The sequence below is a fragment of the Seriola dumerili genome, unplaced genomic scaffold, assembly GCF_002260705.1.
Source record: "Seriola dumerili isolate Sdu_G_001 unplaced genomic scaffold, Sdu_1.0 BDQW01000138.1, whole genome shotgun sequence".
NCBI lineage: Eukaryota > Metazoa > Chordata > Actinopteri > Carangiformes > Carangidae > Seriola > Seriola dumerili.
In genome coordinates this window covers 2278733-2303998 of record NW_019174393.1, presented here as the reverse complement: position 1 = coordinate 2303998, position 25266 = coordinate 2278733, and the positions used below count along the sequence as shown (strand labels likewise).

General features: G+C 40.0%; 1 protein-coding gene across 1 annotated transcript in view; it reads left to right on the top strand.

Annotated features, from left to right (window-relative positions):
• The window catches only part of LOC111224554 (ras association domain-containing protein 1-like), a 77558-nt gene that overhangs the window by 205 nt on the left and 52087 nt on the right, over window positions 1–25266 (top strand). The window contains exons 2-4 of the mRNA XM_022749094.1: window positions 39–198; window positions 317–836; window positions 12822–12934. Of these exons, the coding sequence (XP_022604815.1) occupies window positions 39–198; window positions 317–836; window positions 12822–12934 (793 nt within the window). The remainder of the gene's footprint in view (window positions 1–38; window positions 199–316; window positions 837–12821; window positions 12935–25266) is intronic.

The following is a 25266-nucleotide window of genomic DNA, read 5'->3' as shown; positions in this document are numbered from 1 at the left end:
GATAACGAAAGAAACGTAAAGTCTGTATTTTTGTAAAGGGAGTTTGGCGCGTCGCCCTCTCTGGAGCGTGTCGGGCAGCCCGCTCTGCTGTTTGATGTCTCCCGGCGAAATGAGATCCAACCCGTTCCCCTGCTCACCGCGGACCGCCTCAACCTGCTCACCGACAACAAACAGCAGGAGGACACAGTTCATCAGCCGGTGTCATCACTCACAACAATGACGTCTCACCTGTGCCTCACTGGTTAATTCACCTTCGCCGACTTGTCCGGCGGTCAGCCCGTGAAGAGCGTGCGTTATGTTTAACGTCGTGCACCAGGGTCGCAAATACGTCCCCACGCGCTCCTCGGTCACGGGTGACTCTCCGTTAAACGTGCGCGCGGTTCACATCAACAAATCCCCGGGTACACTCTACGAGCCACCGGAGGCTACGTGGCCGCCACAGGGAGCCAAGATGCGGATCTCCAAGGCTAACAAGGGCGCGGTGGTGGTGAGAGCCGTCCGGCGGTATCCGTCTCCTCAGCCGACCAGTCTGGAGAGTCTGGAGGCGGCTTGGAGCGAGAGAGGGCACCCGGAGGTGAAACCACCGGAGAGTTTACCGAGAGACGGCGAGGGAGACGCTGCTGGGAGCGGGGTGGAGGGTCAGGGAGGAGGGCCCCAGCGGAGCAGGAGGAAGGGGTTCAGACCCCCCGATGTGAGGACCATCTTCTCCCCCGATGAGAGGGACCCCAGAGTGAAGGAGGAGTCCGGGGAGGGTCACACCTTCGAGGCCGGAGCGGAGGACACCTGGTGTGATGCGTGCTGCCAGTACATCTTCCAGCATGGTCTCACCTGTACAGGTGAGTGTGCTGGTGATGGGTAGGAGGGTTTGGGGGTGGTGGGGTCAACTCCCAAAAAAATGAAGCCCCATTAGAGGAATGAGGTCATGCTTCATTAGATTTTAGACTCATTTGGAGGTCAGGGTGGTTTTATTCATGGCCACAAACAAATGAATTTGTGTTTATGGTGTGTAGGTTCAATTTAAAGGGAAATTTAATATTCAGTGGCTTTAAATGTGAAAATTTTCATACTAGAAATCCAACAAAAATTCACTGTTTCCTGAAGGATATTCCTCCTCAGACCTTCTCCATGGACAGACAGCGTAATATTGATCATTTTTACTATAAATCTGTAATGAATAAGCATCATAACATTCATATCTGAGAGTGTTTGTGATGTTTTTTTTAATACTCTGAAAATACAGTTTGGTCGGTGACCTTTTTAAAATCATAGCTTTGTCCTTGGCGTAGAGTAAACCCACTGAAAACTTGACTTATTTTTTATTTATTGGCTCATCTTTTCAGCTTATTATGTTAGTGCTGAAACAATTAAAGAAGTCATCAACAGAAAATCCATCCAACTATTTTGATAATTGTTTTGCGATATTTGTCAAGCCAAAATACCAAAGTCTTAAATGTGTGGATCTGAGGCTTTTTCAGATTTATATAATTATAAATTGAACATCTTTGGGTTTTGTACTGTTGATGAAATAAAAGCAGGTATTTTTTGTGTTTACAGTCCAAATAATTATTGCTACGTCGCTTTTTAAGTCATTTATCATTTAAAAAAGCCAAACATACGCTGGTTCCACCTTCTAAAAGGAAAGGTGAAGATTTGCTTTATTTTTCAGTTCATATCAGTGAATTGAATATCTTTGGGGCGATTGATCAGACCAAACAATCTGAAGACATTAACCTGGGCTCTAGGAAACTGTGATTGACATTTGTCAGTATTTTCTGATGTTTTATTTTTACCAACATGCAGCAAAGTCACAAGCATTAAAAAAAATGACACAAATACATTGATTTCTTAGAAAAACAGAACAGAAGTCAGTAGTTTTATGAAAATATAAAATATAATTGAAGGTCTTTGGGTCAAAAATGATCCATAGGCCACATCTGCACTGACTGACTTCATGGACTTTCAAGGAAGCTCGTAAATCATTTGAATGAGCAGGTTCTTAAGAAAGAGGCATTAGTACTTGTAGATAGCGCTCTCTCACATGGAGTAAATACCACATGTCTGAATGAGCTCCATGACATAAATAGGTAGGGCTCTAAAACGCAGCTCAGCAGCTGGAATGCAGTCAGTATGTAGACAAACCAGTTCAGGACGTGAGTGTCAGTGTCTCCTCAAGTAGAAACTGGACCTCCTTCTTCATCTACTTCTGCCTGGCAAACAATAGAAGTAGGAAGCACATTAAAAGGCTTTTCCTCCTGATGTGATGCGGTCCTTACATGGCTGCCATGGTGCTTTTGTTAGTGTTGTAATGGAAACGAGACCCAAAAGTTTTTGAACATTCAAATTGATGTTCAGTTATTTTTTTCCCCTGTTCCCCCATTGTTTACTTTTTTATCCTGTCGTGTAGTTTTAAATGTGATTTCCAGAATTGGCCCAAATATGGACGCAGCATCTTATCAGGCTGTATTTAGGCCAAACTCGCTACCAGCTTTAAAGAAGAAAAGGAAGAAAAAAATAAAATAATCTCACATTTTATAAGGTGTAACCACCAAATGTTTGATGTTTTTTCTAGATAAATGATTCAGTGTGAAAATATATAATTTGTCATATAGAATCAAACATTTTAAGGAGAAGTTTTGCTATTGCTACATGGCTAAGGTTAGCATTAGCAGCTGTTTACTTACCGGTCTAGAAGATACGTTAGGAGTTCAGCATCAAACTTCAGTCCTTTACTCACCAAGAGCTGTCTCCAGAGGTGGACAGTAACTCCCACGTTACCTCTTGTCTCTATCATGTGTTTTCTTCTACTGAAGTTAGCATGTTTAACAAGCTAGCCCCGGCCCCTCTCCTCAGTTTTTCCGATAGCGTCTGACTGTAGCCTCAGGTCCACCCCTGAAGACGTACCGCTGCCTATTATATATTGGCTAAACACAACAACAACGGCAGAGAAAACATTTAAAAAAAATACCTTTAATTCATAAAGAAAATACACACCTTGCTCTCTTCAGTAATTAACCGTTTTGCTACATTAGCTAAAGCAGGCTAACGTTAGCTAGCTGGCTTTAGTTAGCAAACTTTAGATCAGTATTGCTGCTGTTTAACTGACATTAGAGACAGTTATTTGACCTTGTGACTTTTACTACTGTTACGCTGCATTTCAGCACGTCACAGATAAATATTTCACCAGTTTTATCACAAAAATAAAACAAGCGAGAGACAGAGAACGACACGCAGCAGAGACACTTGAGTGGACTTGAAGCGTGGACATCCACTAGAATTAAATAAAGTCATTTTTAAACCCATTGATCATATTTACTGAATAAAACGAGGCCGACAGATGCAAAACAAACTATCTTCTTACTATGCCTTCGTCCATTTAGCCTTTTTAACCTCATTATGTTTAGAGACAATGAGCCTGCACAATGAGCCCTTTGTTTCCCGTCAGCTTTACCAGCACTGCTGATGGACTTTATGTGTGTGTGTGTGTGTGTGTTTGTGTGTGTGTGTGATATTTCTGCTCTTTTAAAAAGCGTTTCCGCAGTTGATTGCCACTCAGGCAGCCTGTTAAAGGCCCATTACTCCATCTGGTCAACAACATCAGTATCTGCTCCTCGAATAAAAGTCATTTTAGATAAAGAACAAACTTCTGGAGGCGAATCATATCATCCTCAAAAGCCTGTATCTCTCTACTGAGGATTGTGTGTGTGTGTGTGTCATTCACTCGTTCACTTATTAACACCCAGAAACGGTCACTCATGAGCTGGTTGAGCAGGAGCAGCAGTTTTGTTTAGTTATTTCTTTTAAAAATTAATTTTCAGGTTCCTTTTAGGCAGGATTTTAAACGCTAAACTGACCCAGTTTACATTATAATGTATTCTACGCTATGAAGACTTCGTGGTCATACTTTAAAGACAGGAAATGTCCAGTAGATTCTGGCTTTTACTGGGCTTCACTTTCAGGGTTATGTGGGTGCATTTTCCTATTTTGAACGAGTTAATAAACATTAAAGACGCACCAATAAAAAAGCACCAGAGCTCGACTCATACAGAACCTTTCAGGATGAACAATTTCGATTAAAAAAAAAAATCTGATAACATTATTTTTGGTTAAATTGTTATTTAGGAAATGCATAACCTAAACAAACGTTGTGTTACATGTTTTAAGTGACTTACATGTGGTTTTTAAAGACCGTCTGTGGTTTTACTGTAAGAAATTGATTGGAAATGATTAATTGTGAAGTGTAATATTCCCTATAATTATTAGTCCTTCCCAGGAACTGTCCAAGAAAATAACTTGAAAACACACATGCGCAGTATCACCCTGATTGTGCCCAGTTCAGTGTTTCTACTTGTGTCTCAAAGTGGGTCAAGTGAGACTCGATAAGAACAGTTCCTGAAAGGCAGACACTCTCTCTCTCTTTCCTCTCTCTCTCTCACTCTTACTGTGGGTCTCTCGTCCTTTTGTGTCTTTCTTTACAAGGGAGGTGAAGTAATAGAAACCTGCAGGAGCTCTTTGTCTGATGGGGTTTAGTGTTGCAGCAGATACAGTACACTGAGTGTGTAGGTAGAGGGCATTAAAGCGTCTCTGGTGTCTCTGCTGAAGCGTCTGCAGCCGGCGACGGCCTCGTGTCCCACTGTGCTTTTATTTTGACACAACAGAACAGAAACAGAAGAACTGGTTCTAGTCGCACGAAGCATCTTAAGTTAAGGTTCTCCTTAAAGCCCAACTTAAGATTTCCTTAAAATAAAAAACTGTTGCACAAAACCCCCTTAACTCTTCTCCTTAAGGTTTAATTAAAATGTTAACTTAAATATTTAAGATTTTCTCCTTATCTTAGTTTTATACTTAAGAAAATAACCTAAAGTCAGTTAAACCGTTGCACAAAAGACCTTAGCGACCAAAGTCAGGGAGTTTATGGAATAAAAGAAGAGGATGAACATCCCAAGAAGATTTCTCCACGATCAGAAGAACCCGATGGACCCTCAGTGATGAGGAATTGATTATGCACTATAGATTTACTATTACTATTACTACAGCTCCTTTACATGTTAATGATGATCTTTCCAGTCAGTTATTGGAGAAGTATTTCATGTCCATCGATCAGCTGTGTGTCGCTGCGGTGAAGTTTCCATCAGAACAACAGGAGGGGGAGAGAGCGGCGAACTTCTATAATGTCATTTTTTTTAATGACATTTATTTCTTCTGTACAACTTTGTGAGACAATACAGGTCTCCATGGAAACTGTAGAAGTTTACCGCTGTAAAACGTCTTTCATTGCTGTAAACTTTTTTCCTTAACTGTAAAGAAACTTTTTAAGAGATTTTGTGCATCACCCCTCAGTAACTCCCCAGGCTAAGGAGAAATTCAACCTTAAGTGTCATTACTTACCATGACAGTGGTGAAGTTTCACATTGTAGAGCGGTTCTAGTCACTGTGCAGCTCGTCAGGCTGTAATTATAATTAAAATACACATGATTCCTAACATACTGAAAACAGCTTCCCTGTTCAGACACTGTGACTCACTGTGTGCTCTCTGACAGCTACCTAGATCAGTAGGATCATTTGGGCTAATTAAAAACAATTACACATACATACAGTACACTGCACTGTTAGCTTGAAACCTGTTCATGTGTGTTTATTGAATTCCTATCGTTGCTGCTGAATTAGAGGAAACTAGGTAACGGTCACCTATTATTAGTGGGCAAGGCAGATTTGTTTGTACAGCACATTATCATACACAGAGGTCATTCACGTGATGAACGCAAATAAAAGAAGCATGAAATAGAAATAAAAAGCAAAATAAGAAAACAGTATAAAAACAAAAAGATAAACAAGATAGATAATATCTAATTAATTTTCTAAAGCCAACTTAACTTAAGTCTAGGCAGCACCCAGTCCTCCCAGTCCTCCCAGTCCTCCCAGTCCTCCCAGTCCTCCCAGTCCTCCCAGTCCTCCCAGCTTCAAGTTAAAGATGGATCCCTTTCTAATCAAATAACCATGTGGAGAGAAACAAGGCAGGAAGTGAGGAAAATGACAATATATAACCTAAATATACTGTATATATATATATATATATATATATATATATATATTATATATATATTCAAATGGTTTTAAGTAAGTTGGAGCTTCAAATCATCCACCAAACGTGTGTTTTGGTGTTTGGTGGTGAAAGTGTCTGTTTGACTCCCGTGGAAAACACAGTGAATCAGCCGGACGGTTCCAGAGGAGGGAGTTCATTTTATACCAGTGTGAGAAATACTGGAGCTGAAGTCTGCCTCCACTTCCTCTCTATAGTAAGACCAGTGTGTGTGTGTGTGTGTGTGTGTGTGTGTGTGTGTGTGTGTCAGCTGTCGTCCCCTTGTTTGTTCAGTCGCTGTGACAGTTTGGCTCCACGAAAGACAAGACACACTCAACCTGTGGCAGCAAATGACACACACACACACACACACACACACACACACACACACACACACACACACACACACACACTTGTGTACACAGACATTAATGGGGGTCAGTGTGTGTGAGGGGAGGGAGTGGTGCAGACCTCAGCAGACAGACAGAAACATCATGGAGGACAGTGACGGAGGATTTCGTTGAATGTGTGGATCCACATCGAGTTATCTTTGGATTTAAGTCAACATCTGGATCTTGTTGGAGCAGTGCGTGTGTCTGTGTGTGTGTGTGTGTGTGTGTCTGTGAGCAATGGGCTTTGCCAAACACTTTGGAAAAACGTTGAGGAGAATGTCTGGATTTTTCTATCGCTTTCCAAAAGTGATGAGACGCTCTGGACGTCTGGAGGTCAGTCTGCTGTGGAGGAGCGCCGCTGAGTCCTGATGAGTGTGTGTGTGTGTGTGTGTGTGTGTGTGTGTGTGTGTGTGTTTCGACAGTGCAGCAGGGTGAATCTGATTCTGATCACTCAGAGAGATGCTGGCCGATCGTCCCCATGTGTCTCCAAGTGGATCATTTTTCCAGCGTCCTCACCAAAACACAAACCTGTTCAGTGTAAACTGAGCTGAACCCACGTCTCACCTGCCAACAGGAAACAAAAAACATCAGGTGTAGGAAGAAAAAGTTGAAATGATCAGAACCAAATAACTTTAAACTGAGCTGATCCTTTTTTAGATTCACTTTTCGTTCAATGAAAATAACTAAAACACAGAGCTTTTTATTCAGTGTGTTGTATCGCCTGTGTAGACTACAGTTTGTGTGTGTGTGTGTGTGTGTGTGTGTGTGTGTGTGTGTGTTCCGTTGGGTAACATGATAAGACTCACAGCTTCATTCTTCTCTCAGTTTTAATCACATTTATAAATCACCTGAGCTCGTGGAGAAAGAGAGAAAAGAAAGAACATTGTGAAGAATTAGGAGACAACAGATGGCTGCACACACCTGTCCTCACACACACACACACACACACACACACACACACACACACACACACACACACACACACACACACACACACACACCTGTCTCTGTCTCCTCAGTGCTGTACGAGCATTAAGAATACGCAGGTTTTCTTTCACATTTCAAACTGTCCTGAAACATTCGGACTTTGTCGTCACAGAAAACCAGATTTCTCTTCATATTAAATTATGTCACACGTATAAATACAGAAATGACACAGTTGATAGTTGAATAATTGATTCATCACTCGACAGAAAATGATTCTATTGTTTCATTCATCGTCTCCAGTGTCTCACCTTTATGATTTTTCTGCTTCTCTCCATCATATGTGACAGTGAACTGACTTTTCTTTGGGTTTTAGACTTTGAATTGGACAAAACAAGCATTTCAATGTGTCATTTAATAGAAAAATTCAGCTATAATGAGAGTAATCTGTCGTCGCAGCCTCAGCGAGTGAAGCTCTGACGTCGTCAAAGCTCAAACATTCAATCACAGCAGAGAGTGAAGTCGTGTTTATCCAGCAGCCACCTGCGGTCACAGATTTTGTTTATAGGATAAATTCATTATTGGCTTCAGTTTCCTGTTCGTGCCCTTATGAAATAAAACACCAGCATGATCCCTTCACACAGCTCAGACGGAGCTGTGGTTTTCCAAGACTTCGGCTACAAACTTCCTCCGTGCTCCCGTGTCTTTGAGCAACTCACTGACACCTGCTGCTGTGCTCCGGCTGAGTCTGACCTCTGACCTCTGACCTCTGACCTCTCTCTCTGTGTCTCTCTTTCTTTCTCTCTCGAGGTGGGAGGACAAATCTGTCCAATAATGAGTCCCAAACTGTACACAGCTTGTGTGTGTGTGTGTGTGTGTGTGTGTGTGTGTGTGTGTGTGTGTGTGTGTTTCAGCAGGTGGGTGTTAGTGGAGCTGCAGACTCATTGTCTCTCTCTCTGCACACACAGACCTGATTAGAGACCCCTTCCTAAAAAGTCTTTCACAAACAGGAAGGAAAAAAAAAAAACTGTAGTCTCTGACCTTTGACCTCTGAGCTAGAAGATCCTATTTCACAATAAGAGCCCTCTGTGCGACGAATGACATGCTGCTGTTTGTGGTTTCGGCACAGAGGAAGTTCAGGCTGAATTTTATTAACTATTGTTTCACTAGATAAACTGAATAATTATCAATAAATACAATAGATTATCAGATCATAATTTGATATTACTTGTTTTCCTTATGTTTAACTAGTATTATATCAATAATTCAATATCAATCAATTTATTCCATTTTATACATACATTCATTTGTAAATCATAATGGTTTAATTAGCTTTGTGTCAATATGAAAACACATAATTATCTGTGTTTACTTAAAGACTGTGATGCATAGCTTTTAAAGAAAATATTATAATTAAATATCTTAACAAATTAAAGTTGTAACATCGATATTTAATTTTAAATTTGATGTTGTTATGATTCAGGATTGTGTTTAATAAAAAGAGTCATTTTAAGATGAAAATAAACCTCAGACTCTCTCTCTCCTCCAAATCACTTTTTATATATTTACAAACCACAAGCTGTAGAAATATTAATATATAATTCTAGTTTAATAGTGTTAAAGGTTAAAGAGTGTGTGTGTGTGTGTGTGTGTGTGTGTGTGATTGATCGATCGGCGTGTTGCTGTGTGGGAGATGCTTTTATCCCAGAGACAGCAGAAAGAGAGGAGGAGGAAGGTAAAGAGAGAGTGATGAAGAGAACGGAGAAAGAGAGAGGAAGGATGAAGTTAATGAAGATGCTTCTCTCTCCATTCATTTAGACAGGAGATTGAAATAACGGCCCCCGGGGGCTGCCGCCAAGATGGCTGCCGAGCGGTGGACCTCTGCATCTGTATGTTATCCTGAGTGAGTGATGTGTTCGTATCCATCTTCTTCAGGTTCGTTTAGATAGTTCATGAGGTTTTTTTTTCCAGACGATTCGACAAATCAATATATTTCCACATTTAAGTCACATGACATCCGAAAACTATGACCTCCCAAAAATCCCTTATCTGTCGTTATGTCGCCTTCGATTAAATACTGTTGCAGCGGATGCAACCACAGTTAGCAGATGCTGGAAATTTGCCGCCATGTTTAAACTGGAGCGATATTGCGAGGGATGAAAACTCAGCTTTATTCACGTAACGTCTCTCAGTGGGAACAGAACATTCACAGATGTGTCGTCGTCTCCTTCCGTCTCCAAACTGACAGAGAAACGTTTGTTTCTTGAAACTTTCAGGTGAGAAATGTTCAGGTCATGTGACTCAGTTTTCATTCAGATAACAGAGGAGCTCATTTCTTCTTCTTCTTCTTCTTCTTCTTCTTCTTCTTCTTCTTCTTCTTCTTCTTCTTCTTCTTCGCTCATTTCTTCTTCTTCTTCTTCTTCTTCTTCTTCTTCTTCTTCTTCTTCTTCTTCTTCTTCTTCTTCTTCTTCTTCGTCTTGTCCCGTATTGTTTTTGTTATTCGTAGCCATATTGGTTTCTGGTTGTCCGTCCGTCCGTCCGTCCCGTTCTCATGGACACAATACCTCCGTAACACCTTGACGAAACTTCTTCACGTTTTGCACAAACGCTCACTTGGATTCAAGGATGAACTGATTCGATTTTTGGTGGTCAAAGGTCACGGTGATATTTTTGGCGTTTAATTTGATAGTTGCAGTGAGAGAGAGACAGGAAGTCTGGGAGAGAGACAGCCGGATTCGAACCCCAACCGCTGCAGTTATGGACTAGCCCTTCGTGGTTCGTGTGTGTGTTTTTTTTTACTGTGCTAATAAATAAAAAGATAAATAAATGGTGGTGGTAGAGGAGAAGCAGAGGGATCATCCTCTGGACACCATGAGTGTTTGCACAACATGCATCAAACAGTTTGTTAGATAAACGAATAGAACGACTGAGTGACACTGCAAAAAACAAACAAAGAAAAAACAGCTTTAAAGCAGCTTTTTTTTTGGTTTTGTTGCCTGAAGTTTGGAAACGTGACTTTATTTATTTCCACGTCGAAAAATACAAAAATAAAATAGGAAATAGTAGCGTCATGTTTTGGATGGATGAATGGATGGATGAGGAAGGCTCTCCCTGTCTTCCTCTGTGGATCAGGTTCATTGTCAAGAGGGATAGAGATGGATGACAGGGTGGACGCATGAATGGAGAGAGAGAGTGATAGCAGGAAACTGGGGAGGCACACACACACACACACACACACACACACACAGACAGACAGTCATAACAGGCTACGTAAGTGAGCAAAGAGGAGAGGGCGATTGTAGATGACTGAGTCAGCAGTCCTACGTCCACCACCCTCCCTCCCTCCCTCCCTCCCCCTGTCTGTGTGTCCATCACACTGTGGCCTCCATTTGACTGTTAAATCACCTACTCAGCACAACAACACAGACACAGAGCGAGGGAGAGGGAGAGGGAGGGAAACAGGGAGAATGGTGGCTACGCAAATCGGCTTCTGAAGTCTGACAGGGACTGAATGTAGAGCAGAGCTCGGCCGAGAGACACTGAGAGAGACTGAGAGAGAGAGAGAGGAGACAGTGTGTGTGTGATTTACTCCTCCTTGTGCGTGTGAGTGTGTGTGTGTGTGTGTGTAGAAGATGAGGTGATGTAATAGATCTTATAGGATATCGAGTGTGTGTGTGTGTGTGTGTGTGATGAAGATGGGAGATGGGAGCAGCCATGTGCAAACTGTCGGATAAAGTCGGACAGCACGTGAGAAAGAGGTCGACAGGTAGGATCATGGGAACAAACACACACACACACACATGCAGTTTGTGCAGGTGTCTGTGAGTGTCTAGTGTGTGTGTGTGTGTGTTGTCAGAGTGTGTCGTGTTTGTTTGTTGACATGAAGTCAGCGAAAAAAGCTTCTTCCTCTTCTCTGGTGAAGTTATTTTAATACTTAATGGTGCTGCTGGATCATGGCCAGTCGTGTGTGTGTGTGTGTGTGTGTGTGTGTGTGCGCTTTATTTATAGGTCTGATACTCCAATAGAAGTCATAACTGATAAACTAAGGGTGGGCAACAGGGACAAAATGAATGTAGTCATAATATCTGTGTGTTATAATCTGTTCAGATGATTAAAGCTGCATTTAAACGTGAATTCTTATGTTGGATAATCCCTCAGTTATTTTGTCTAAAAAAGTGACGTCTTTAAATTCCCTGTTTTGTCACATGAACAGTTCAAAACCCAAAAATATTCAATTTACAACAGAAAAAAGCAGCAAATTCTTCCATTTTATTGATGAAACCTGTCGATATTTGACTTTATTTGTTTGATAAATGACTGAAAAGATTAATCAGCTGTCATATTTGTTGTCAATGTAATTGTTACAGTCCTAATCCTCCATGTTTATTTCAATCAGTCGAATGTTTTTCTAATTGATTTGATTTAAAAAGATGTTTGTTGTTTTGTTATTGAACAGTAATGATTTTAATTTGTTTTAAGTGTTGATATTGTGAGGGAAATATTTTAGATTTTTTTACTACCACTTATTCTCCTATACACCATCTGCAAGTATAACATCAGATTTTTATTAAAGTTTAAGTTTTCCCTCATTTAGACCTGATTAGAAACTGAACCACATGTTTATTTATACGATTATATGACGAGATAGTAAACAACAATAAACTGGATTGTTGTCCAGCCAAGCAAAATATGTGTAATATTGAATCTGCTGATTGTTTTTTATTTTATTTTAAGTTAATAATTAGTATTTTCTTGTATAATTCTAAATGTCTAAATCAGATTTTAAGATCTTATTTTTCAACCTGATTTTATTTATTTATTTATTTATTAGTCATTTTTAAGGACTGAGTTTATGTTCATATTCAGGCCTTTAATCCCAGAATGCACCTCTCATTCTGGAGTCAATAAACAGCTGCTGAGTGACGTGGCCCCGTCGCGTTGCAAACTTAAACCTCCTCATCAAAAATATAAAAGATAATCATAAGAATAGATCTCTATGACCCCAAGGTCTTTCCACTGAAGTTCATGCAGTAATTTGGGCATTTTGAAGAGAGAAATGTCGCGTTCAAAGCTTCTACTTTGGGTTTTAAATGTTAAAAACGAAGGTCAAATCCTACACGCCCTTATTTTGAAACATTTTCCTCGTTCATATCTTGTAACACAGGTCAGATTTTGCATGTTGTTGATTTCCGTTTGCTGAGAATAACTCTGACCCCAATGTTCAGACTCTGCTGATATCAAGCGGGTATTTGCATATACGTTACAGACCCACACACACACACACACACACACACACACACAAAAGGTTCATTGTGTTGTACGTGCGTATCTGTGCGAGTACTCACAGTCGTTTTACAGTCACAGTTCAAACTTTTCTATCTGTCCACACTCTGTAAAATTAACCCTTTAATGGATTCATTGTTCTGCAGGTTGTAAATACGCCTGTCACGCCGCCTGTCGGGACAGAGTGTCGCTGGACTGTCACCCCGCAGCGTCACCCGTCAGTCAGGACCAGCTCAACAACAACAACACACAGCTCCATGTGAGTTCCCTCTGCACAGTGTGTGTGTGCGTTGACTTTATTTCCTGTGTTGGATAAAAGCACCAGGATTGGATGTTGTCCTTGATTTAAGTCCAGTCCTGCTGTTTGACTTTTGTTCACATGTTTACAACAGAATGAATTAACAGCTCACTGAAGTCATTGTCTGACAGAAGCTCCTGGTTTTGTGTTTTTTATTTAAAATATTGCATGAATGCATTAATATATCATTTATGATATTATCATTGTGGCTCTGACAGAAGAATCTTAGCCTCCAATAATCCTCTAAATACTGTTTAATAAGAGTTGTTTCTACTCTGATAAACATCAGAGTCATAGTCTCTTTCAACAGTAACTATTTCCCCACACGGTCTATTCAGCAGCTGTTCTGGAGCTTTCAGTTGTATCACATGATCGTCCTCAGCACAGGGAGTTTGCTCAGTTTCCATTTTTTCCGGGCACTTTAAGGACTTTTTGTTGATGTCGTTTACAAAGTAGAGATTTAAAACAACAAAATGAAAAGGATTTAAATTATATATAATATAAAAGTGAATGATATTGTACATTCAAGTCTGAATTTTGGCACAAACATATCTTTTAACAGTCAGAACTATTACAGACGTGATATTTGGGGTTCAACCTGGTTCAGGATTATTTTAGGTTGGGCATTAAATTTCATTTATCTGCGCTCTGCAATAATAATAAGAATAATATCCATAATAATGCAAAAAGGTCCCATGACTGTAGTGTTACATCCATGACCACAAGTGGGCGCTGTGGTCAAACTCTTGTCATGCGGCTGCTGAGGTGTCGGTATGAGCGTCTGAGCCAAAGCAAACACCACAACACTGAAGACTTCTCTGTGTTATCTTGAGAATAATATTGTTCCATGTGTCCTGGACGTGTGTTCCTGTCCTGTTAGTTTCATCCCCGGAGAATCTGTTTTCTGTCATGTGTCAAAATTCCTTTCTGCTGCGATAAAACTTTGGTGCACACACACCCATAATGCATCATGCACCAAGATTAGAGTGTGTGTGTGTGTGCGTGTGTGTGCGTGTGCGTGTGTGTGTGTGTGTGATTCCTAGAAGACCGCTGGGTGTGTAGCAGCAGATCTGGTTCATGTTAGACCACACCACTACGCAATATCATAGAGAGATTCACTAACTGGATCCTTGTAAAAACATCTGAAAACTGTTTTCTCTTAGTAATATTAGTTGTAATAGTGAAAAATCCTTCACATCTCACAACACAAGTGCAGTATTTTCATTATTATTATTATTTTCACTCATTTTATAAAAACCTTAGCAGTGCAGTGGAGCTGAAAATCCAAAGTCTGTCCAGATTCTCGTCTTAAAGAAAGATCATTAAATTCAAAAGGGTGTGTTTCTATGGAAACAATGATGTCTTTAAATGCATTTCATTCATATTTTTATAATGTTTATTATCATTATTATTAAAGCAAAAACATACAGATATTGTAAGAAATAACACAATGTAAAGGTGTGATTTAAAACAGATGAACCATTACACTACATTTTATAAGTTCTTGTCATTTTTAAACAGTTTAAACAGTTGTTGATTCATCTTGTAAGAACATTTTTTGGCTGTAATATCATCTCACATTTCATCAACCCCCCCCATGTTTACATCTCAGCTGTGGGCGCAGTCGGGCTCGTCAACCCCGATGTGGTTTTTTTTTTTTTTTTACATCCAGCACGAGGCGGATTAGCTCAGCACATTTCAGACCAAGGCTGAACACAGTCACTCTCTGACAGTGCTGAGTGGTGCTGAGCAAAGCGCTGTGGGTTTGTAGGTGTCAGTTATTTCATGAAAAATACATTTTTTTGTGCAGCTGGATTCAAAAAGGTTAGTGTGTGTGTGGGTCAGCTGCAGGGCGTGTGGTTATTAGATTAGTATTAGATTAACAAATACTGAGAAAATGTTTTTAAAAAATGGTTTTAAAGTGGAAAGAAAAATCTTCTTGTTTCCCACAGTTGGGTTTGAGTAGTTAATTGTTATCTGGCACTAAAACTGGTGCAGCACAGATGTTAATGCTCCGTCCTAATAAACAACTAAACAACAGGCAAACTGCACTTTTCTTCAAAGAGTTAGTTTTGAGTGTTTTTGGTAGCGGTGAAGTATTTATGTTCTTCTCTATTTGGCTGTAAGATGATGAAAATGCTCATTTCCAATCAGCTGAAAACAGACTTTTCACACTGTGTGTGTGTCCTCGTTTCACAAAGATCTGAATCTCAGACAGCGTCTGTGTTTCAACACAGTTCTCACAGTGTTTCTGTCTGTCTGTGGTTTGTGGCGGAGAAGCCGTCTGGAGACTAAATGTCAGAGATAATGACACGATAAGCAGCCATAAGACAGACGCTCAAATGGGTTTCAGCGAAAGTGACCGGTTTGTGTTTGTGTGTGTTTTAAAGCCAGACCTGGACTGTTGCTGGTTACGCCAGCAACTGACATTTTACTTGACTTCATACTTTTTACCCATCATAGTTCATCACTTTGGTCCAGACTGAAATATCTACATTACATTAGAACAGTCATGGTTCCCAGAGGATGAACCCTAGTGACTTTGGTGAGTCTCTTTTTTCCTCTACGTCCATCTTGAGGTTCACATTTGTGGTTTTGAAAGAAATATTTCAACAACTACTGGATGGATCACAATGAAGTTTGATACAGATGTTCATGTTCCTCTGAGGATGAAATTATATATATATATTATATGAACATCGTTTGGGAGGAGACACTGAATATTCAGCAGTATTTAGAGTATTAAGGACATTTTCCCTGCGTAAAATTGTTAAATATGGCGACTAAAAAGTTGCAAATAATGGTAGTGACTTAATATCAGTCTATGCTGAGTTGGATGTGAGTCAGCGAGTCATTGAGTTGTTAGTCTTGCTGTGTATAAAGACATGCAGGGTGGAGTTCTCTGTGTATAATGCTTTAAATACCTCGGTCAGCAGCGCTCTCTTTGGCTCGTGGGCGATGTGCAGACTAACGTGCTCACACCTGTGTCAGCTATCGCAGTGAAAGTGATCTCACAGGGCAGCCAGCCAATGCGTGGAGGCATTTCACTCTGTGAGCATGCACTGTAATGTTAGTGCAGGACAGTGCTCCTGTTGCTGTGAGCGTGTTTGGGTTGGTAACCAGAAGAAGAACTATGTTAATATGACTACAACTCATTTATCACAGCTGACTGAACTCGAGTGTCTTCATTTTCTTTTACTTTATATTTCTACTGCACTACAAATCAAAGGGAGTCATTTAATGTTTTACTGCACTTTATTTATTTGACAACTTTGCTTACTTTGCAGATTCATATTAATGGAAATAAATTAAACAAATGATCATGTGTAATTATAGATTAAGATGAGACTTTATTGATCGCAGGGGGAAATTCACAAGGTGCCCAGAGGTTTAATTAAACCACCATTCTGCAAAATGAGTGTTTTTACTTTTGGTACTTTAAGTATATTTTGATGCTAATACTTAAAAGTGTGAGTTTGTTACTTGTAACAGAGTATTTCTACACTATTAATACTTTTACTTGAGTTAAAAAAAGCAGATCTTTGTTTCATTTTGACAGAAATGTCTCTATACTTCCTTTAAATTAAGGTCAAATGATGTTTTCTGAATCCACATGAGGGTCCACATGATGTTGATTTTATGATAAACCCATGTCTGTGATTATCTTTATGGACGTACACAACGACTGCAAAACTGCAAACATGTCGCATTCACAAAACCCAAAAGCAGTTCTACTCAGGCCTTTAGGATTAAACTGCAGGAGTCTACTGTCTTTTTTCTCTAAGGTTAAACAAATAAAATCACTTAAAGAAACACTTTGACTGAGACAAGAACATTTTCAACGTTACACAAAAAGCTCCATATCCGGTTTTATCTCACTGCTTTCAACTTACAGATAACTGTGGTGTTTTTAGCCTAGCTTAGCTATAATCATAATAATATGTATAATAGAACAATAGAAGAATAGAATAATATTTCTTTGCATTTGGTCGACTTTGTTGACTTGAACACTGCAGATGTCTCTCTCATTTATCTCGACCTTCAACCAGCCTTAACCAGTCCAACACTCGTCCTAATGACAGGTGACATAACAGTTCAATCTTGAACATAAAGTGACAAAGTGAAACTAAATATTAACACAGACTAACACAGTTATACTGCGGGTCTGTGATCAGATTCTGTAAAAGTGACGTGAGACAGAAAGAGAAAGAGAGTAGAAAGAAAAGAAACCTACATATTCCCTCACTTGTGTTTTCTCAAGTTATACAACTGTTTTCCCTCTTGGTGGTTTGTGTGTGTGTGTCTGTTTACTGTAGTGTGAGCCCAGCCCAGCTCTAACCAAGCCAATAACTGTTAATGAGTAACCATAAAACCCAGAGGGAAAACACATTAACATTCCTTCTATTCTTTTTTTAATTGACTTTTCTAACTTCTAAAATATTATCTGGTTCTCTCCTGCTGAGCTAAAGCAGGTTGTAAAATCTTGAATAATTTTTTTTGAAAAGATATCTTGCCAGCTACCAGATGGATTGTCATAAAATTTGGTAGCCTATAAGCATTTATGATAAATCCAATAAAATGATCATTAATAAATAAATAATTGATCCACTGACTTTTAACTAGTGCCTCCAAAAGTCATTTGAACTCCTTCATTTCATGACAGGACGCCTCTAAAACTGAATTTCCATTTGCCTCAGATGATTAATGCTAACATAGGGGTGCTAACATGCTAAATGTAGCATTTACCTCACTACCTGTGCACAGATTAAAATGAGTCTGAACAAATAAAACATTCTTCCTCTTACAAATGCAATGTTAAATTCATAAGCAATAAAACACAACCTTACTCAGTTAAATACACTCAGGTGTTTTGCCGCTACAGTCTTGGTTGTCAAATATGCCCGGTAGCTTATGGTGGCTAACGTTAGCTAACTTTAGAGATCTATTGTGGAGTTACTGTACATTGAACTGAACATGTCAGTTTGCTGACTTTATGGCTCTTTTCTACTTGTTACTGTATTTCAGCATTCACCATTATCTTATTACTGGCTGCAAAAGTTTGAACACATGCTAACATGTAGCCTAAATCGCGTAAATCACAGTACATGCTAATGTTAGCATGATAGAATCAGGTTAGGATGCTAATAAACCCTTGAAACTTGACAAAAAAAAAACAGTTTGGTTTTGAAATGTTGTATTTCTTCCATGTAGTTCATATAAATATGAAACTTTTTCCAGTCTTTTAAAAGATAAAGAATGCTAATAATCAAATGTGCTAACACAGCTTATCAACATGCTAACTAGTATCTTGAAGCCTATATGTTTGTTTCATTTTGACCATTTACAGGCCAGAAAATAAGATATTTAACTAAAAGAATAAGAATAATTCTTGTCAGGTCTCAACAACATATCACTGTGGCATTTTAAAAACCGGAAGTGAAACAAACAACACAACCATAAACCTGTGATGAAGGGTCACAAGTAGACGTTGTTTTAACAGGCCACCAACTGACATAGAGGCTAATATAGTCCCATATATGAGCTGACGGCGGCGTTAACTATGAGGAAATCAAGAGGAGATGATGGATGTGAAAGTCAGTCTCTTCACACTAACTCCTGCTGCTTTCTCTTGTTTCACTGAAAAGCCAGCGAGGTCTTTAATCTGACAGCAGTCCCTCGTTCAGATGAATGATCTCCCGCTCTGACCCAGAGGTGTTAATGAGCCTCCATTAGAGCCAAAGAGAAAACACATGAACATTCCCGTCTATCCGGACTCCCTGTTTATTCTGCAGCCTTTGTTTTCTCTCCTCTGCCTCCGTCTGTGTTTGTCTTTCCCAGCAGACAGGAAGTGAAACCCCATGTTCGCCTCATCCCTCTTTTTCTGTGTCAATCATTTACCACCTCTGTCTTCATTCAAACCAATCACGAAGCAAGGGAGAGGAGGAGGAGGAGGAGGAGGAGCTGTTACTCATACTGTACAGATGCTCAGGTGGAAAAAGTAATGAAATACTCAGTTCCCATTTTTACTTGAATGATTGAACAGGTTACTTTTCAGAATAAAATCAATGTATTTAAACCATCTTCTCGCTAAAAATCACACCAGTGGTGGTGGGGTCCAGTGTTGTGGAAATTTAACTTTAACTCTATTAGAAATAACTTTGAGGAATTGGAAGATTATTTTTCCCTTTTTCTTGTGAAATCTTTCTTTTTTCTTGTGAAACATGGACAGCTCATGCCCACACTGACACTGTGATGGGGGAGTTACGAGTAAACAATTCTTCATTTTAAGAGGTCACAAGCTAAAACTGGTTTGGATTTCACCTGTTTAAAAATAGCAAATGTCTGTTTAGCACGCTCTGTAAATAAAACAAAACAGGGTCAGAGCTTTAACTTTGGGTAAGTTTACTCTTTTATTTAAAAATAAACACAAAAATCTGCACAAAATATACTCGTGTTTTCGCAGAGTTCAAGAGTTCTTGTGTCCTTGTTTCACGTGCTGCAGATTCAGGACGGCTGATTGAATTGACTGCTGATTATATTACAGAGTCAGTGCTATAGTTAAACAGACTGAGGTTTGTCTGTGCGCTGACACTAACGAGGTTTCACGGCCCGGACTGACGTCAAACTTCACATTTAATCTCCGCTCTGTCTCTGGTTCTTGGTTGTTGCAGCTATTTTCAGCTTAATTACTGACGATTCAGACAATTTATTTATTAAAAACACCATTATAAGTCATTTAGGCCAGTGAGGGATTGATATTGATGCCTATGTGATTAGGTTTATTTAATAGTTGTAGTGCACAGATTTTAAAGGACACTTACAACTGATAAGGTGCGATAGATACCGAGTGGTGGAGGACAAACTGCATGTTCATACAGATAATCATGGACATGGGTTTATTATTAAATGAACATCATGTGGATCCAGAACACACCATCCGCTCTTTAACAAACAGAGCTGCCGGCAGGACCCTGATTCTTTCTTTTTCTGTATTCCTTTGTGTTTTTATTCTGACCTCAACACGAGCAGTACTTCCAGCTTTTAGAGAACGGTAGTGACGGTTTGCAGAACATCGGAGGGGAGGTGGTGTTCATTAGACAGTTGTGATTTACTGAGAGGAACTCCTCGACAGACAGAGGGAGTCATCTCTAACGAACTGTCTGATTCGGATTAAACAACTCCTCTTTAACCACCCCCCCTCCCTGAACTGTGTGTGTGTGTGTGTGTGTGTGTATGTGTGTGTGTGTGTTTGTGTGTGTGTGTGTGTGTTTGTGTGTGTTTGTGTGTGTTTGAGTGTGTTTCCAGATAAAAACATAAACATCTGCTCTACAGTTTGTAAATGTTTCTCAGCAGGAAAAATATCAAACCAGCTCATCACTGTGGCACCGAAACATAGAGATTCAGCAAAAAGTACCAGGGTGGGGCGGGCACACACACACACACACACACACACACACACACACACACACACACACAGATCAGTCAGGCTAAATCCTATAACTGCAGCCACTAAATCATCTGGGGGTTAAAAAAAAAAAGCACACAGACAGTGTTATTCTAGATGGTTCAACTCCACACAACCTTACAACACAGCTGAAACTACACACACACACACACACACACACACACACACACACACACACACACACACACACACACACACACACACACACACACACACAGAAGTCAGAGTTCAGGTTGTTTCAGTGAAAGAAGACTCGGTCGTTATCGATTTTGAAGACAAATACTTAATTAAGGTTTCAGGTCACATTTTCACGATAGTTTAATATACAGTATAAATATTATTTTATATTCTTGGTTCTGTGCTGAAGGAAGAGGTTTTTTTTTTGAGCACATGTTATTTTGGGTCAGAATAAAAACGACACGGTGCATTTTTTCCTAGCAGTAATGTTATTTCTGTGTCCAGTTTGTCCTGTTTTTCCCTTCTTTTTCTGAACCTGCACTTTGTCTTATAAATGGGAGATCACTGGTTTAACTGGGTGGGAAGGTCTGGAAGAGGGAAGACAGTTAGAAACTCTCTTCTTTACCACTGAAACTGCAGCTGAAGGGCTCTTGTGCAAGGCACTGACACTGAACCACGTCGATGTTGCTGCTCATAACCAAAAAAAGACAATGTGCCCGCATTAAAAAAACCTGGATCTGTATTTCTGGATCTCCCTCTGTATCAACCATCTGGTTTCATAGTGTCCTTCCTGTAAACAAACATCATTACCATCTGCTTATCGTACCTCTCTTCCTCTTCGTGCCTCTCTCTCTCTTAATCTTCCCCTCTCCTCCAGTCCTCTAATCAGCCGCCCATTGTGCGAAGGAGAATACGAGCAGAGTGGAGGCTTACCTGGAAACGCAGGAAGAGTCTGAGAGAAGCGTCGGGCTCGTTGAGATAAAACATGTTTACATAAAAAAAAGGGGCGAATGTCGGAGAGAGAGAGAGAGAGGCGGACGGGGGAGATCCACGTACACAGGATGGACGAAGGAGCCGAATCACAAGGTTCTAACTTTAGGAGAATGATTCGTCTGAGAGTCATGTCTTTGCTTTATCAAGTTTAAAGATTGTGTTACGACTGTACTGTATGTGCACTTCATAAAGAGTGATTTGTTTTCAAGCCAAACTTGGTGATAGGACCGACGTTACCATGGTTACCACAATGAGTGACACCTGCACTGACCAGAAGCACCCAACAACAGGAAAACAGGAAAACATGGCTCATAATTTGTGGTTTACTGATGAGAAAAATCATATTTTTCTTAATTATTTTCACTCGTCGCTTCATTTCCAAAGTAAAATTTCCTCGTAACTGTTGACAAACATTTTCTGCTCAGTCAGCCAGTCAATGGTCTTAACTTACCCAGAATTCATTGTGCCACAGTCTGGCTTAAGATACTCAAGAACTAAACTGCTTTGTGCAATGGATGAATCTAGACGTCTGTCTGATGTCTGCCAGTTTTTTAATATCTAAGACGCAGACAAAGTCTATTCTCGTTCTTCCACTGCAGATAGTTGAAGCAGCCGTGGTGGTGAATGTAGAAGAGCAATTAGCATCTAAAGAGACAGATATTTCCCTCAGGAACTGGCGGAGACCAAAAACGGAGCTAAAAAGAGAAATATTAGACTTTTAATCATCGGGCGGCCAGAATCATGACTCCAAATTACAAAGTTACAAAAACAAAAAATCAATCTGCTGCTTTAAATTTTCAGTGAAGCTCCCATCATTTCCACAGAAGCAAAATATTCCGGACTAAATGTTTTCAGCAGATGGTGCAGCCACAAAAGCTTGGTATCTTTTGGTTTTTAAATTATTCACTGACTATAAGCATCATTTAGCTTTAATGAAGTTATGAAACCAAAACATATTAAAACCACTGAAGCTGAAATCCAAGAGGACAAACGTCCCGGAGACACAAGACGTTTGGTTATTGAGCTCTTTCTGCGTTGGTCACGGAAATTCGAAACAAATGTTCCAAGGAAAACAAAACTGAAAATTCTAACAACACATGACATGACAAGAATAAACAAAGGAAAACCACAAAGATTTACGGCCTCAAAAAGACAGACGTATGAAATATTTGAAAACAGTCTAAACTTTTGAGTTTGACATCATCATATTTATAATTAACTGCTTCTTTCCAAGGAAACACTCAGAGACATACAGTGTAATGGTGTCGAAAACCTGCAGCTTAATGGGTTTACACACAGTTCAGGACCAGGACCAGGACCCAGAGCTACTTGGGCTACAATTTGATTTACTATCAGGATTTTTGTACAAACAGAGAGAAGGAGACAAAGAGACTCAGAGACAGTTTAGAGGCATCAACAGAAGGATGAATTATGGCCGCCTGTATGACACTGTAATCTTTGTGGATTGTGAAGGATTAACTCCTCGGTCAGATGCAGGTCTGACAGACAAAGCTCCCCCATCATCAGCTGCCTGTTGCCGAAACAGGACACCAGCCGACAGCTTAGAGACCCAACAACAGACGCGTCCCATTGATTTCCTTCATTTTCCTTTTTTTTTTGGCTCCCAACACGTCCCAACATGACCAACTGTGCGGCTAACGCATTTTATAACAGCTGAGTTACAGCGGACGCCAGCTGAGCCCCACGTCTCTGGTGACAGTTTCTTACTGTGTTACATTCATGTTCTCCAGGTTATTTCTGCCTGTGTTGTTTATCTTTATTGGTTTTATATTATTTTTTACTTTAATTGTTTCAGTATGTTTTTATTCCTGTTTATCATAGTACTTTTAAAAAATTACAGTAAAAATTCAGGTAGTACCCCAGTAAAATGAACAAATAAATACATATACAGTAGATCTTTCAGCAGTGCAACGTGATTGGAAACTTTGATTCCATGATTGGAAGTTGATTGGCTCTGCCACTTACATCTTGATGAGAACTGGTTTGTGAAAGATGGTGGTTTTGGTTAAATGTTGGTAAAGTGACGTGTAACTTAAAGTATTAACCTCTCTTGCACTGAGGGCAGATGAGACTGACGGAAAAGAACACACTGCACATGTTTAATAACCCTCAATTAAAGTAATAATGACAAAGGAAAACAGTAATCCCTGCGCTGCTGCTTTTACAGCCTCGATCAAACAGCCTTTTTTTCAGCCTGTTCTAAGCAGCTTTACTGGGTTATCTGGATAACTTCGCCGAGTTAAACCCAGATCAGGTGGTTTGACACCGTCCAACTCATCTAGGAAGAGCTCCATGAATCACGTGATCACAGAGGCTTCTCACCTCTGCTGCGATGCAACCGCACTCAAATCTGCACATCTGCACAGGTTGACAGGTGGAGGTTGCTACAACCTAAGCCCGGCGACCTAAAGGCCCCGAGGGGAGAGGATGTGTTTCCAGATTTATTGGTATGAGTGGGATTTTGTTTTTGTTTTTTTTACGGCGGCCCAGAGAGTTTACTGCACTGCAGCTGGAGAAAACACATGCAAACAGACGAAACACAAACACATCAATACAACAACACATGCACTGCAAATACACACAACACAACCAAGTACACAAACATGCTGCAAATTTAGGAAAACATCTTTATCCAATAGGACAACACATGCGCTGCAAATACTGACATTGCAGCTCATGTGTTGTCAAATTGATGAAGAAGTTTTGTGAATTTGTCTGTTTGCATGTGTTTTCTTGATGCAGGGCCACCGTAGATTTTACTTTCACAGCTCAGCAGGTCTGTGGCCACATGTGCAAAGACATTATTACTGCCACTGCTTTTATGTGCTAACGTCACAAAATAAAACCCAGTTTAATCTTGCGCTCGTGTGCAGGAGTCAGGATCAGTGCATCAAGACGTAAACTGACCTTCTGCAAAAAGGAAACTGTTAGTAATTTTTCTGCTTAGTTTGTGGGAGGTTCAAAGGAAAACAGATCTATATCAGGGTGGGACGCTTCAACGTACCCTTCTCTCTGTGCACGTGTGTGTGTGTGTGTGTGTGTACAGTGTACGTTTGTTTTGCTCTTATCTTGGATCCCGTCCTTATTCAGGCCGGTGATCTCCGGGATAAGAGCTCACTGACACACATTCACCATTCATACAGCGACACACTGACCTCGCTGTGAAACAACACATGTATTAATTGTGTTTTTGATAATAAAACTCCCCCAAATTATCAAGTTGAACAATGAACCAAGAGCTCATACGTCTGTGCTCATGTAGATTTTATATAATTAAAATTCTTTTAATGAAAAATTTGGGGATTATTATTTTAAACCGAGTTCGGCTGAAGTTGGAGAGGCGGCGAGAGGAAGGAAGATTGTGCTGGAGAAGTAAGAAGATCTTATCACGCCAATAAATCTGTGTTTGTGTGTGTTTGTGTGTGTGTGTTTGTGTGTTTGTGTGTGTGTGTTTGGCTGGTAACACTATATCTCTCACAGTTCTGTCATTGTGCTGCTGCTGCAAAACGTTTCCTTTCAACTTTGCGAGTCCAGACCAGCTGTGTTTCCTTATCCTGTTAAGTTTTCAGTAATGTAATTCAGTATTCGGTGAAAAAAACATTAGTTTAAATGAGAGCACTATTTCCACTAAATGCTCGTATAACTCCCCGTCAGCCTGAAAATATAATAATGTGCACTTAGGGCTGATTAAACGATCATGTAAGCCAAAAAAGTGGCTTTCATGACGGGAGATGAATTTAACCTTCTTACCCGCCCTGCCTGAATCCTAACCTTTATTTCTTTTCTTTTTTCAGTCTGTCATTGCTGCAGACTTCTTCCAGCCTGGGACTATAACGTGCAGGCAGGAGCCCTTGAT